The sequence below is a fragment of the Sarcophilus harrisii genome, chromosome 5 (assembly GCF_902635505.1).
Source record: "Sarcophilus harrisii chromosome 5, mSarHar1.11, whole genome shotgun sequence".
In the NCBI taxonomy this organism is placed as follows: domain Eukaryota; kingdom Metazoa; phylum Chordata; class Mammalia; order Dasyuromorphia; family Dasyuridae; genus Sarcophilus; species Sarcophilus harrisii.
In genome coordinates this window covers 115,759,092-115,775,031 of record NC_045430.1, presented here as the reverse complement: position 1 = coordinate 115,775,031, position 15,940 = coordinate 115,759,092, and the positions used below count along the sequence as shown (strand labels likewise).

Here is a 15,940-nt window from a genome sequence, read left to right as displayed (position 1 = left end):
CTGCTATAGGATACATATTTCTGAGCAGAACAATCAGAGTATGCCCAGTTAGACCATCAAAGCAGGCAAACCCCGGACTTTTAGAGGACTGGTACCAAACTGCAATGTCCTGTGAGAATGCTGAAATGTTAATTAAGAAATTGGGGTTATAGGCCTGGAACCAAGTCCCAAGGTGCCTGATTTCTGATAGTTTCAAAAAATAAGTCTCTAAAACTAAGTCTGCCAGGGCAACTCCAACAGAGTAAGGGGTTTCAAAGTTAAAGCATAACCAGCAGTCACATCCCAGTAGGTTTAAGCAAGGAGTAAAAACAAAAAAGGACTGCTTAAAGGACTTCCAATTCAATCTGAACTAGTGAGATAGGGGGTGGGGCAGAAGTGCAAACTGAACAGGAAACTAGAGGTTCCCATTCTTCCAGGTATTTTTGAGAAAAATCCACCAGTTTCCCCAATTTCCTATCTCTTCTTCCCTCCCTTTTTCTCTCAGGCAAATGGAATAATCCAAAAAAGCAAATAAATTGTCAAATAACCACCCCACATATAAATCCCAAGAGTGAATTCGTATACATATCACAGCAGGGTTTCCTTAAAAAAAAAAAACACATAACAGCAAGAGTTATACAATTTTAACAATTTCCATCCCAATCTCAAACACACAGTAATAAATGACCCATTCAGGGTTTAACAGTCATTCATCAACCGTTTTCCAATTCCCCATATCAGTCTATCAGGGGCAGGGGGTGAAGTGTCTCATTCAAAAACTGCTTCATGCTGATAAGGGAAAAAGACAGTCTGAGATAGAAAGACTGGTCCACAAGGACTGCTGCAAGATGTGGTGAAGCCAAAATAGACCGGCCAGCAGCTTGCCATGTAAAGAAACATGCTTGTCTCACAGGACAGGCAAATAACTGTCAGCTATAGTCCCAATAAAAACAGCAGTTAGATTTCACAGACCACTGTTAATTGTTCTCTCCTCATTTAGAAACCTTTATAAACCTGAATATTTACAGACATGAATTATCTAATAACAGATAGATGACCAGGTTAAACCCTCATTTGCCTAAATATTTAGGATACAATGATTACATAAAACTATATTGAAAACAGCAAGGTATAACATAATTGAATTGCATTAACAAATTCATTGGCTCTTATTAGGCACAGGAGAAAAAAATTGAAGGAATATGTCTATAACATAATATAAAAACTGATTCTTCAGCATACACAGGACACAGGATAAAGTAGCAATAATCAAGTTTTACTCCAGGTAATTGTTCCACTAACCATCAGAGGGTGGAGCTTTAAAACTCCCTATAAATATTAAATATAAGTCCTAGAAATTGTACTTCCAATAACAAATTTCATTAACCAAAGTTTCAGATAAATCCCAAATAAGTATTACCATGACTTTATATTGATAACAGTAAGAAATTTGTCCCAGTAAGTTCACAACTTATCTTTCATATCTAAGTAGGCAGTTTCATAAGTTGAACATTATACAAATCATTTTGCTTTAAAATACCCAATACATAGAAAAATTCCAAATTGCATATTGCCCATAACAGAACATTTTCAAAAGGACAAAGGGGGGAAAAAAGCTATTATTTTCAGAAGTCTCTTAAATGATGGACATAACCTCAGGATACAATCAGGAAATCAAAAAAACTTATACAGAATATCCTAATACCACATAAAAGAATCTGAAAAATTCTTGAAAATATCAATTAAACTTTTAAAAATAACTTTACCAAATTATAGGTCAGGTATATGACTATATTCCTTAACCAAGGAAACCATTATGTATCTAAAAAAAAAAAAACCAAAACAAACGTAGATTGTCTCTTTAACATCACAGTTTGCTCCTGTCAGCTGGCTGTGAATTGATTAAAAAAAATGCTGGAACACACTTAGGGGGAAGGGGGAAAGGAGGGGGAAAGGAAGGTGAGCTAAATCTGCACAAAAGATTCCCTCCTGTTCCCACTCACGTTTCTCCACACAGAAATTCTTCTATTAAAAACTTTTCTTTTCTCTTCCTACTTATATCTTCTTTCCCTCAGCTACATACTTTAAACAAATTCTAATAACCTTTCTACTAGATGCTCCATTGCTAAAGTAGCAGAAGCAGTGGCTGGGGATGGGGGGGAGGTGAGTTGAATCTTTACCTTTGAAGACAAAAGATCCTCTCCCATTTCTCTTTCCCCCACCTCTTCTCTTCCTTACTCCTAAAACTTTTCAAACCTACAACTGCTTCTAGAAATCAATCTTTCATAAATCAACCTTAATTCTCTACTTTTCTATTCAGAAGTTTTAAGATTAGCAAGACAGCGAGTAGCTAAATAACTCCATAAAACCCACTTGCCCAGCAAAACATAATTTATAATGTTAACAAATTATCAATTGTTTCAGAAGCAAACCAAATAGTTTTTCTAAAGTTTTTCTTCCTTCTGCCTGAGTGTTTCAAGGCTACTAGCAAAAACTTCTTTTTCCAGGCAATGTCAAGCAGATAAGGTTTTATTGTCATTACTCCTCTCTAGCAGGCTTTGAAAACTTGATTTTCAGGGAAAAATTCCCCACCAGTTTAAAATAGTCAAGCTTTTTTGTTCTTTTACTTACAAATTAGTACAATAGGTTACAAAGTTTAAAATCACAAGCAAATTTTTATGCTCAACACAGTTGCAACATTGAAATAACCAATTGCCAAATTTCTTAATCATTGTTCTTAAAACTTATCAGAGCTCTTTAAATCAGCACAACAGACAGGCAAGTCACAGCACAGAACACAAATCACACGGCATACACGGCATAATTACAACATTAAACAAAACATTTAACATATATAAACTAGGGGCTATTTGGAAACTTTAGAATAGCCCTGAGGGAAGTTATTGCAGGTCAAGAGTCTTCCCTCCGAGAATCCAAACAGAGCTTTGTAGGCTTCCAAGTCCCTGTTTGGTGCATTTCTCTGCCTTCACAGAGAATCAGATAGTGCCAAAAGGCAGAGATAGTGCCAAAAGGAGAGAGACAGAGAGACAGAGAGACTGAGAAAGAGAGAAACAAAGAGAACAGTCAGAGAAAGAGACAGAGACAAACAGAAAGATAGAGAGACACAGAGAGACACAAAGCAACAGAGAAATTCATAGAGACACGGACAAATAGACAGAGGGAGAGACATAGAGAAAAGACTAGAATGATTTTTAAACGTTTAGAACTCTGATATTATATGATGTTTTGTTTTTGTGTTTCATACTTTTAGCATTTGAATATAAATAATTACCTTTCAAATAGTATTAATCATTATTATATAAAAAGAAAAAGACAAAATAACACTTCATATAGTTTCAAAGCCCAACTATATCTCAGTAGAAGGAAATATATCATAGAAATAATAAAGTATAGGTTTCCATCTTCCAATGAAAATTTTCTTAGTATTATATCTAATAGACTTGTGTCTTTTCATGCCTATAGCAGAAGCTTTGGTGACAGTAATGAGAAGATAAAGAAATAAATGGAAAGTATATTTAGGAACATTTTTAATAAATTATAAAAAATATGAAAATTACTTTTAAACATTCTGTTAACATTTTTTATTTTAAAACATTGTGTTGAAATATTTATTAAAATGAATAATTTTTAAAATGATTCACGAAAAAGGTATTTGCATATTGACAGCATGATAGTGAATAATAAATTTTCACAACCAGATATTGACATATCAATTTTTAAAATTTCAAATGGAATAAAATTCAAAAATTTTATCATAGTTTGTTGAATTGAAGTAATCATTGAAATGATGTAGAAAGGGTAAAAAACTAGCAAGAAGTTCTTTATTATTTCAAAAGTGCATTTCAATTTTAAAAAGCAAGTTGTTTATCAAATTTCAATTCAATTTAATTTCAAAATATATTTTTTAGGGTTGTGTTCAAGGAAAGCTTAATGAAACACTTGACAAGTTAAAATTAGGCAATATTATTTTAAAATAAAGATTCTTTTGGAAATTAATCAATTTTGGTTAGGCACAAAACCAAATTTAGAAAGCATAAATGACTCAGGGTAAGAATTGATGTATTAAAGTTTCATGTTTTTTTTAAGAGGAAAAAGTTTTCTTTTTCACTTCCTCATCAGAATTTCCTAAAGATTAATTTTATTATATTTGGTATCACAAAAATATCTAAATCAATATTTACATTTATAATTATACATAGAGAAAATGTTGACATGAAGAGAGTTACACATATCATGAATCAGCCTTGAATGTTGAAAAATACTATCTCCAAATTGACATTATTCTATCATCAGATATTTATTACATACCTATGCCAGACCTGTGTTAATCATTATAGATATAGATCCAAAAATGCAATAGTCTTTCCCCTCAAGGAATTTACTTCTTTCTAAAGCTGTGTTTCTTTGCCAGGCCAATAGGGAGTCTCAGAAATATGGTTATTATTAGTATGATGTTCTTTCTTGCTACTTGTAGATTCCAGTGTGGCTTCATTATTGTTTTTAAGGTTTTCAGTTTTAGAAACAGACTTCCTCTTTAAAACAAAAAGCATTGCAATACTTAGGAAAATAGATATGGTGCCCAGTAGCACAGTTAAGCCCAGATATATGTATCTAGAAGAAATAAAAAAAAAATTTTATTATTTTATCTCGACTACTTAATCTGAAATTAGGGGAAATTAATCTAACATTAAGCATTACATTCTTATTTCCAATTAATAATATAAATTATATGTTTGTAAAGCTTTGGAAGTAGACTAGGAAATTAACTTTACTAATACAGTGACCTTCTGGTAGTGTTATCCTCAGTTATCATTTCCCAAATATTTAGCTGGTAAAATACTTCTTACATAAGTTGTTTATTAAATAATTTATGTTGTAAATTATTTTCTTAAGGGTGAATGCAAATTAGTTTTTTTTTTATTAAGGCTGCCCTAAGCAATCATAATGAAAATCAAAACTATCAATGGCCTAAAGATGACTCAAAGAATAAACCAAGAGTATGTCACTTCCATTTATGAGGTTAATCCATGCCTGAACATGGAAACTCCATTCTATGCTTTATAAATGAAACAACAGATGCCACATAATCTGTGCAAAATCATAGAATAACTTGCCACATAAAATGATTGCAAATTAGTAAGCATATTATTAAAAAGCATTAATTCAGTAAGATTAGTACCTAAAACCATAAGAGTCATATAATCTGCAGGCTCCTCGATATCCACATCTTTTACTTCCCCATTTAAGACATGTTGTGTCTATCAACACTCCAAAGTATATTGGAGCTGGGATTCCTGCTGCAAGGAAAAAATATATGACAAATTAAAATATAAACATTATTTCATCTGATCTTTACAACAAACCTGGGTAGGTGTTATTATTATAGCCATTATTATGTTATATTATAAGTATTATTAAGTAGGTGTTATTATTATATTCATTATTATATCTTATAGATGAGGGAAATAAGGCAGAGAGTTTGCGAATCACCTAAGGTGATAAAGCAAGTAATTATCTGATGCCACATTTGCACACACATTTTACTGCTTTCATGTTCAGCACACTATCCACTATACCATCTAGCTGTTTCGATTCTTTTTGAAACATTTGAAGAATAGTTTAAGTCATTTTTGAATTTTAAACTGTGATATGAAATTTGAAGCAATTGATCAGATGATTCAGGGAGACAATATTTTCTTCCCTCAAATATCTAAAATTTAAGTAGATGGTTTATACTCTCATGCAGAGTCAGTCCTAATAACTTATCTTTAGTTTCTCTCTAACACTTGATAATTTTTTAATATTTAGATTATAATTATAACTATTATATGCCAAGATTTGTCTTTAATCTACATATATGACAGCTTAATATAAATATTGTGTAAGTTCTGAGTTAATTTTCATTGTGGTCACTGAACTAGTCCTATGTGACAATTTTGCAAGGCAGCTTGCAATAAATGAATAGATGAACAAAGTATTTATTAACTGCCCAGTACAGTGGTAAATACTAAAGTTACAAAGAAGCAAGGATATAGGCAGAAAACATACAATGGGATATCATGATCAGGTAAACTCACTTTAGTCTAAAAAATTATAAAAAGGGTGAATGGGGCCATAGAACAGGAAACTAACTCACTGCCTCCACAGACAATGGAGTTGATTGGTTAAGGTTTATAATTCCAGAGGGAGAAAGGAAAGAAAAGGTATATATAGAACAGCAAGGTGATTAGGTAAGCTTGGAAGGAAAAGTCAGTAAGTAAAGAGACCAATTTACATATTGTTTTTCTCATTTACATTGTTATACACAAAAGTCAATTGTAGCAAAATATTTTTAAAACATATTTATATTCTTTTTTAAAAAATGTACTACAAATATTCCACTTCCAGGAGCCAAGATGATGGAGCAAACAGTGAATCACTCTGTAATCATCCAATATTCAGCTCTAAGCACTCATAAAATAGCACCTCAAGACATCCTGGAGTAGGGGAAGCAGGAAGGAGACAAGGTGAAATAATCTTGTACCCCGGAAACTTGAAGGATACTCAGGAGGTGTTCCTCTCACTTGGATGGGGATGGCTATGCAGTTTGAAACAGGAAGCTCCCCTGCAAGCCAGCAATGAGTGCCACCTAATCAAATCAGTAGAAGATCCTGAACCTCAGGGTGGTGGAGCAGACCAATGCCAACACCTTGGTAAAATCAGGAGAGCTTGCAGATTCCAGCTCCTGGAAATCCCCAAGTGATCAGGCATAGCCACAGGCAATTAGACATCATCCAGAGTCCTGAGTGTAGACCTTGCCAATATGTAGCTCTGTTGCCACATGGCCTCAGGACACATCAGACACGATGGTGTCTAGGAATCTAGCTCAGCAACATATAAATTTCTAGAGCCCTATAGACTCCAGCAGCAGCTCACTGTATGCCCTCATGTAGAACCAGATACTAGTGTCCATGTGAGCTTCAGGAAAACATTCATCCAGCACCAGAATAACATCCATGGCATGTATCACTGGCACCAGAAACCTAAGTTATTAATAGTACCCTTTCCATACAGGAAACAGACCTAAAATTTGCTATTATTTTTTAAGTAATAGCTTTTTATTTTGAAAACATATGCATAGATAATTTTCAACATTCATTCTTACAAAACCTTATTTTTCAATTTTTTTTCTTCCTCCCTTTCCTCCACTCTCTCTCTTAGATAACAAGTATTCCAATATATGTTAAACTTGTGCAATTCTTCTATACATATTTCCATAATTATCATGCTGCACAAGAAAAATCAGATCTAAAAGAAAAAAATTGAAAAAAAAAAGCAAGCAAACAACAAAAATGGTGAAATACTATGTTGTAATCCACATTCAGTCTCAACAATCCTCTTTCTGTATACAGATAACTGTCTCCCTCACAAATCTATTGAAATTGGCCTGAATCACCTCACTGTTGAAAAGAGCTACATCCATCAGAGTTGATTGTCCCATAATTTTGTTGCTGTGTACAAAGTTCTCTTGCTTCCCACACACTTCATTTAGCATCATGTCATGTAAATCTCTCCAACCTTTCTGAAATCATCCTGCTGATCATTTCTTATAGAACAGTAATATTCTACAACATTGATATACTATAACTTGTTCAGCCATTCTCCAACTGATGTGCATCCACTCAGTTTCTAGTTCCTTGCCAGTATAAAAATGACTTACAAATATTTTTGAACATGTGGGTCCTTTTCTTTTTTGTATTATTTCTTTGGGATACAGACATAATAGAGATGATACAAAAGTGTGCACAGTTTGATAGTTCTTTGAGCATAGTTTCAAATTGCTCTCCAGAATGATTGGATCAGTTCACAATTCCACCAACAATGTATGTGTCTCAGTTTTCCCACATCTCTTCCAACATTCATCATTATCTTTTCCTATCATCTTAGTCAATCTTAAAGGTGTATAGTGTTACCTCAGAGTTGTCTTAGTTTGCATTTCTCTGAGCAATAAAAATTTAGAGCATTTTTTCATATGATTACAAATGATTTTAATTTCTTCATCTGAAATGTGTGTTCATATCTATGAGAATTTATCAATTGGAGAATGGTTTGTATTCTTGGACTTCAATTTTAAAAGAAAGAATAAAGATGAAAGAGAGAGAAAAGAAGAAGAAGAAGAAGAAGAAGAAGAAGAAGAAGAAGAAGAAGAAGAAGAAGAAGAAGAAAGAAGAGGAAGAAGAGGAGGAAAGGGAAGAGGAAGAGGAGGAGGGAGGAAAAAAAGAGCTGAAAAGGAGGAGGAAGACTAGAAAAAGGAGGAGGAAGAGCACAAAATAACAAAAAATCTGACTATAGAAAACATGTTACAAGTAAGACCTGAAGATGTCGGAAGATAACAGCAATGTCAAAATACTTATGGGCAAAAATGGCCTCAAATCCAGAAAGCACTCATAGTAGAGCTCAAAATAAAACTTAAATGCCATATAAGAGAGATTGGAGAAAGATTGGGGGGAAATGAGAGTGATGAAAAATAATTATGAAAAAAGATACAATAGCTTGGAAAACTGCTTAAAAAGTAGAATTGGCAAAATGGATAAAGAGATACTAAAATCTAGTGAAGAAAACAACTCCTTAAAAGTACAATTAGCCAAGTATACTAATTGAGGAAAATAATACTTTAAAAGTTATAATTGGGCAAGTAGAAGCTAATCAGACATCAAGAATCAAATAAACAAATTCTGCAGAATAAAAAAAATGAAAGAAATTTTAAAATACTTCTTGGGGAAGACAAATAAACAAACTGACATGGAAAATAGACCTAAGAGAGACAATATCAGAATCACTAAGGTACCTAAAAGTCATAATCAAAAGGAGGATCGAGATAGTATCTTCCTAAAAATGATCAAGGTAGACCATCTTGGTGTCCTGGAATCAGAGGGCAAAATAGGCATTCAAAGTATCCACTGAATCCATTGATCACCTCAGGAAAGAAAAACCAATAGGAAAATTCCAAGGACCATAATAGCCAAATTCCAGAATTGTCAAGTCATGGGAAAAATAATACAAGTTGCCAAAAAGTTCAAATATTGGTTAGCTACAATCAGGTTTATATAAATCTGGCAACAACAATATTAAAGAACCTGAGATAATGAAACATGATATTATAGATAACAAAGGAACCAGAATGAAGGATCACTACTCAATGAAATTAAGCATAACACTTCAAAGGAAAAATGGTCATTCAACAAAAGAGAAGGATTTTAAGCTTTCATAAGATCAAAACTAACCCCCAAAATTGATCTCCAACATCAAGATTCAAGGGTAGCAAAAACAAGTAAAAAGGGAACAGAATACGTAAGGGATGGATATAATATAGCTGAACTTTTTACATCTGTACAGGAAGATGGTACTTATGATTCTTAATAATTATATCACATAGTATAACTAGATGGAATATACATAGACTGAGGGTACTGCTATTAGAGGAATTCTAGGGAATGAAGTAAATATTTAAAGTATGAGAAACATGAGTACACTGGATGCAGAAGGAAAGGAGAGGTAGAACAATATAAATTATTTCATATGAAAAGCATGAGTCACCAGTTACAGTAGAGGGGAAGATATAAAGGTGGGTGATAAGCATCACCTGTATCTTACTCTCATCTGTATTAGCTCAAAGAGGGAATAATATACATGATCAGTTGAATACAGAAATCTATTTTACTTGAAGAGGAAGTAGTAGGGAGGAGATTACGTAAAGAGAAAGTTGAGGACTAATAGAAAAAAGGGCAGATGAAGGGAGGTGGTAAACAAGAGCCCACTGGTAAGTATGAAAGAAGAAAAGAAGTAAAAGGCCAAACAGGAAGAGGAGAAGGATGGAGGGAAATACCCAATAATAATTATAATAATGAATGTGAATAGGATGAATTCTCTCATAAAACAGAAGGGGATAGCAAAATGGATTAAAAAACAGAATTCTACAATATGTTGTTTACAAGCAATACATTTAAAAGTAGAGAGAAGCACACAGAATCAAGGTAATGAGCTGGAGCAGAATCTAGCATGCTTCAACTAAAGTAACAAAAGGAGTAGCAATCCTGATGTCACAAAAAGAAAAAAAAAAAAAGCAAAAAGAGACCTAATTAAATGAAATAAGGAAAGAAACTACATCTTATTAAAGGGTATCAAAAACAGTGAAACAATATTAATACTAAACATATATGTGTTAAGTTGTACAGTATTCAAATTCTAAAATGAGCTAAGTGAGTTACAAAAAAGAAATAAACAACAAAATTATACTAGTGAGGAATATCAACTGCCTTATCTCAGAACTTGATAAATCCAACCAAAGATAAACAAGAAGAAAGTAAGGAGGTAAATAGAGTATTATAAAAGTTAAATATGATAGAACTTTGAAGAAAACTGAATGGGGATGAAAAAAAGCATATACCTTTTTTCTCAGCAGCATATGGCACCTACACAAAAATAGACCATGTAATAACACATAAAAATATTGAAATAAAATGTAAAAAGGCAGAAATATTAAATGTAATCTTCTCGGATCAGAATGTACAATAAAAATTACAATCAAGAAAGGGCAATGGGCTGATAGATTAAAAATTAATTGGAAATTAAATAATTTAATGCTAAAAACAAGTGTGTTAAATAATAAAACATAGAAATAATCAACATTTTCATTGAATAGAATGACAGAGATGAGATAACATCCCTAAATTTATGACATGCAATTGAAGAAATATTTAGGAGAAAATGCATTTCTCTAAATTCTTACATTAATAAAATGGAAGAACAGACCAATGAATGAGGAATGCAACTAAGAAAATCTGAAAAAAAATAAAAATTTCTAATTAACCACAAAATTGGAAATTCTGAAAACTAAAAATGAGGTTAATAAGATTGAAAGGGGAAAAAAAAACAACAGAATCAATTAAGCTAATAAACAAATCTAGGAACTGTTTTCATGCAAAAAAAATAAATATAAGCCATTGATTAATCTAATTAAAAAAAAAGAAAATGAAATATCCAGTATCAAAAATGAAATGGGTTAAATAGCTATCAGTGAAGAAGAAATTAAAACTATAATCAGGAAATAATTTGACCAACTGAAAGCTGACAAATCTGACAATCTGAGTGAAATCAATGAATATTTAAGAAAAATAAATTACCTTGATTAACAGATCAGGAAATAGAATGATAAATAATTCCATGCTACAAAAAGAAATTGTATAATCAACTAATAAATTCCCTAGGGAAAATTCTCAGAGCCAGATGGATTCATAAGCGAATTCTACCAAATCTTTAAAGAAAAATTAATTTCAATATTATATGAACTACTTGAGAAAGTAAGCAAAGAAAAAGCTTGAATAAACTACTTTTATGATACAAATATGGTGCTGATACCTAAACCAGCAAGAGCTAAAAAAGAGAAAGAAACTAATAAACCGATTTTCCTTATGAATATGGATGCAAAAATTTTGAACAAAATACTAAGAAAGTGATTACAGCAATACATTATGAGGATTATATAATGTGTCCCAGTGTGATTTATACCAGGAATGCAAAGTTGATTCATTATTAGGAAATCTAGCAACATAACTGACTATATCAATAAGAAAACCCACAAAAATCATATGGTTATTTCAATAGATTCTGAAAAAACTTTTGGCAAAATACAATATCCATTCCTATTAAAAACACTAGAGTAGAATAATGGCGAGTGTGTCCTTAAAATGATAAACAGTATATATCTAAAACCATCAGCACAGATTATGTGTAATAGAGATAAGCTAGAAGCTATCCCAATAAGATCAGGGAGTGAAACAGGGATGCCCATTATCACCACCATTAATCAATGTAGTGCTATAAATGTTTAGAATTAAGGGAAAAAAGTAGAATTAGAATAGGCAATGAAGAAGCAAAACTATCATGTTTTGCACATCAACTAAAAAAGTACTTGAAGTAATTAACATCTTGCAGAATATAAGAGAAACATAAATCTTCAGTATTTCCTTGTAGGACCTCCAAAGCCCATCAATAAGAAAGAGAATCAGAAATTCCATTTAAAATAACTAAATAGTGTAAAATACTCTACTTACCAAGACAAGCTAAAAACTATATGAACACAGCTACACAATCCTTTTCACATAAATACAGTTAGGTCTAAATAATTTAAAAATATTAAATTAAAACAACTCCAATATACCACTGCACATTTACCAGAGTGGCCATTCTGAAAAAAGGAAAATGATAAATGTTGCAGAGGCTGCAGGGAAATTGGGATATTAATGCACTGTTGGAGTTGAGACTAATTTGAAACTATGCCAAAGAGCAACTAAATTCTGTGTACTCTTTGAACCAGAGGTACCACTACTAGGTCTATATATCAAGAGATCATAAAAGATATAAAAGGAACTAAATTTGCCAAAAATATTTATAGTACCCCTTTCCCAAAATATTGCAAATAAAGATGCCTATCAAATGGAGAATAGCTAAATAAGTTGTGGTATATGAATGCAATGGAATACTCTTATGCAAAAAGAAGTAATGAATGGGCAGATTTCAGAAAAACCTGAAAAGACTTGCTTGAACTATTGCAGTGAAATGAGGAGAACTAGGAAAACATTGCACATAGTATCAGCAATATTGTATTGCTTTCTCAGCCATACAATTTAAGACAAGTACAAAGCATTTAAGAAGGAAAATTTATCCATAACCAGATAAAGAATTGATGGACTCAGAGTGCAGATCAAAGCATAATTTTTTTCACTTTAATCTTTTGCATTTTTTTCTTCTTGATCTGTTTCTTCTTTTACAACTTTGAATGATGTGGTGTTATGCTTTGCATGATAGTATGTGAATAAAATATAGTCTACCATCTTTGGAAGAGGGGAAGGGAGGGAAGGGAAACAATTTTGGAACATATTCTTGTAAAAATGAATGATACAATTTTAAATGTAACTGGGGAAAATAAAATTATATTTAAAAATAAATAAAATGAAGTACAAGTTATACTTACCAAAGACTCTTATTGCTAAAGTATAGATTCCCAAGGCAAAAGACTTGAAGTGTGGTTTAATAGACCTAAAAATAATAAAGGCATGGTTAATAAAAATATAAGGTTACTCTTAAGAAATCGTTATTAATAAAAATTGCTATGTAAAAATAAACTACAACATATTTATATGAAATACAATAACTCATTTAATAAACATCAAATAATGTAGGTATATTTTGTGATCTGAATGTTCATGTATTGTTATATTCAAATGAGCCTATATGGGTTTATGCAAGAAAAAATGTTTAATTTCCACATACTATCACTACATATCATTTAAAGAGTTTTGAAATAGATAATTCCATTTTAAAAACAATAAATAAGAATTTCTTATAAATTAACAATATTTTAGAAATTACTATCTTGTTATCTTTATGAGCAAAAGACAAAATTAAGAATCAGCAATAATCTTTGTGCCTTATTACGCAGCATTGTTGTATGATGCTGAAAAGACTGATATTGCCTCATAATTGTTGTTAAGGTTATCTTTAGGGAACTAAAGGGACTGGAAATTTTAAATTGTGAGTTAATCTGTATTTTGAAGGATATAATCATTAGTATCTCAAAGAGTTACAAATTTTTAAGTTGCTAGTTCTACATATGATTATTTCCATTTTATGGATAAGGAAACTAAAACATATAGGTATTAAGGGATTTGATAAAGTCACACTTTGTTGTCATATTAAAGTTCAGCTATTCCTTACTCTATTCCAGTACTTTATTATTACAGTATTGATTATATGACCTTTAGTAAGACAATCTTTCAGTGCTTGAAGTAAATGTCTAAAATCATACATTGTAGAGAAGATGACAACTTGCATTAGTAATGGGAATTTCTTGACCCAGTATTTCCCTATACCAATGAAATGACAGGTCCACTCATTATCCCTATCATTTTGAGGGTTTTTTAAAAATATAAAACATGCCTTATCAATTATTACTAAAGAAATAAAAGAAAAGAAAATAATATTTATACTCCAAATTGGCTGGAACATATTTGTTATTATTTCTAGCCTGTGTTCAGTAAAAATCATACATTTATCACATTAACATTGGTCCAATTTTACTTATATTGTGCTAATAATCCTATATGTTAGCAGCTGATATGATGAGAGCTCTCATCTCTGTAGGATTATATCAAATTTTATTAAAAATAAGTATTTGTATTCACCTCAGAAGCAATATATAACCAGGTATGCCACCTACAGATAAAGTATAGGAAGTGATGACTGATATTATCAGGAAATATAGAAACATTTTTGAACATTCTTCGTCTTTTTCACATCTGCCCATCATTCCTGAGGAATTTCCTGATTTAGACTCTGTAACTCCTACACAGGTGCAATTGTAAAATATCTGGAACAGAACAATAAAAGCTTCAGTAAGTTATATAAAAAGAAAAAGTAATATCTAATTTTAAAACCTACTGTACATATGTAGCTTTTGGGGGTGGACAAATGCTTGTCTCTTTGTTTCATATCTGTACACACACATAAATACTCAATGCAAATGATAAATCTAGAAGAATTTTAATGAGTAAACACAAAAATAGAATTAAATTTGTTCACTTTGAAACAGTAGATCATTGGTATATAAAGCCCTATTACCTATAAGAACAGGAATGCTGAAATTTGGATAAAAGACTTTGTCTTGGGGAAGCTAGATGGATAGAATACCAGCCCTGAAATCAGAGGATCTAGTTCAAATCTGGTCTCAGACATTTAACACTTCTTAGTTGTATGACCTTGGGCAAGTCACTTAACCCCAATTGCCTCAGCAAAAACAAACAAACAAACAAACAAAAACAAACAAAAATAATTAAAAGACTTTTACAAATTACAAGTTAAAAAATTAAAAGATTTTTACAAAAAATGCCTGTATGGCTTTCTAATATATGGAATAGCATAGGTTCTGAGCAAAGACTTTGATTGTTTTTGCAACTATCATCTCTCTTCCCTTCCTGTCTTAGGTATTAAGGTAGGGCTTATCTTTTGCCTCTTTTTTATATTCCATGATTTTAGTATGGTGCTTGGCATATAATAGGCATTTAATAAATATTTATTGATTGATTCATATAGAAAATATTGCACCTTTATAAATGGGACAATTTTAATTGTTTAAAGAGATAAGACCAGACATTTGAGTGGGACTGAAAAGTATCCTCAGAAGTGGGACTCAAGAAGACCTTAGTCTTTGCTGCAACCCTACTGTTTATAAGAGCTTATTAACAGGAAAAAAATAAACTTTGTTATGTAGAGTAGCCAATTATTGGAGACATCTTTTCTACTTAGAAGGGCTAATTAAGAGGGGAAAAACTGTCATTCAGAAGAATTGACGGAGGAGGAAAAGTTCTAACTTTACTTTTTCTAGCACTGACATTTATTTTCTGAGAGCCTCAGAACTCATCCAAAGGAACAGATCTGGAGAAGTTCTACTAATCCTATGCTTAGTACAACTAGCTTATCTTTGCTGAAAGAGTGTAATGCTGCCTGAGAACCTATTAAAGACAACAGTGCTAGAGAGGTTTTTCAGATTCTAGGCTTGAAGTTTATTTTACTGAAAGACTTTATTTTACTGAAAGATTTTATTAACACTCTCTGGGTAGTTCAGAAAAAGAACAGGCAGCACAAAAGTATCCCTGGATAATAAGAGAACAGAAAAGCCTAGAAGAAGAGTTTCCCTGCCCATAAATAAATTGTGGTAAAAACTGTATCTGATGGAAACAAAAGATATCAAAGACAGAAGTCCAGAGTTATGTCTTATTCTAGGCATATAGATTCCCTACTTATGATCCTTCTTGATATGGTTATACAACAGAACATTGTATACAGTAATAGCAATATTGTTTCAAAAACAATTTTGAATGAATGTTATTTTATTATAAATATC

General features: G+C 31.8%; 1 protein-coding gene across 1 annotated transcript in view; it reads right to left on the bottom strand.

The window, feature by feature from the left end:
* Positions 1-4,153: 4,153 nt before the first annotated feature.
* SLCO1C1 (solute carrier organic anion transporter family member 1C1) overlaps positions 4,154-15,940 on the bottom strand; it is a 114,792-nt gene continuing 103,005 nt past the window's right edge. The window contains exons 12-15 of the mRNA XM_003771161.4: positions 14,223-14,407; positions 13,013-13,077; positions 5,180-5,297; positions 4,154-4,611 (exon numbers count right to left, since the gene is read on the bottom strand). Coding sequence (XP_003771209.2) covers positions 4,389-4,611; positions 5,180-5,297; positions 13,013-13,077; positions 14,223-14,407 — 591 coding nt within the window. The 3' untranslated portion in view covers positions 4,154-4,388. The remainder of the gene's footprint in view (positions 4,612-5,179; positions 5,298-13,012; positions 13,078-14,222; positions 14,408-15,940) is intronic.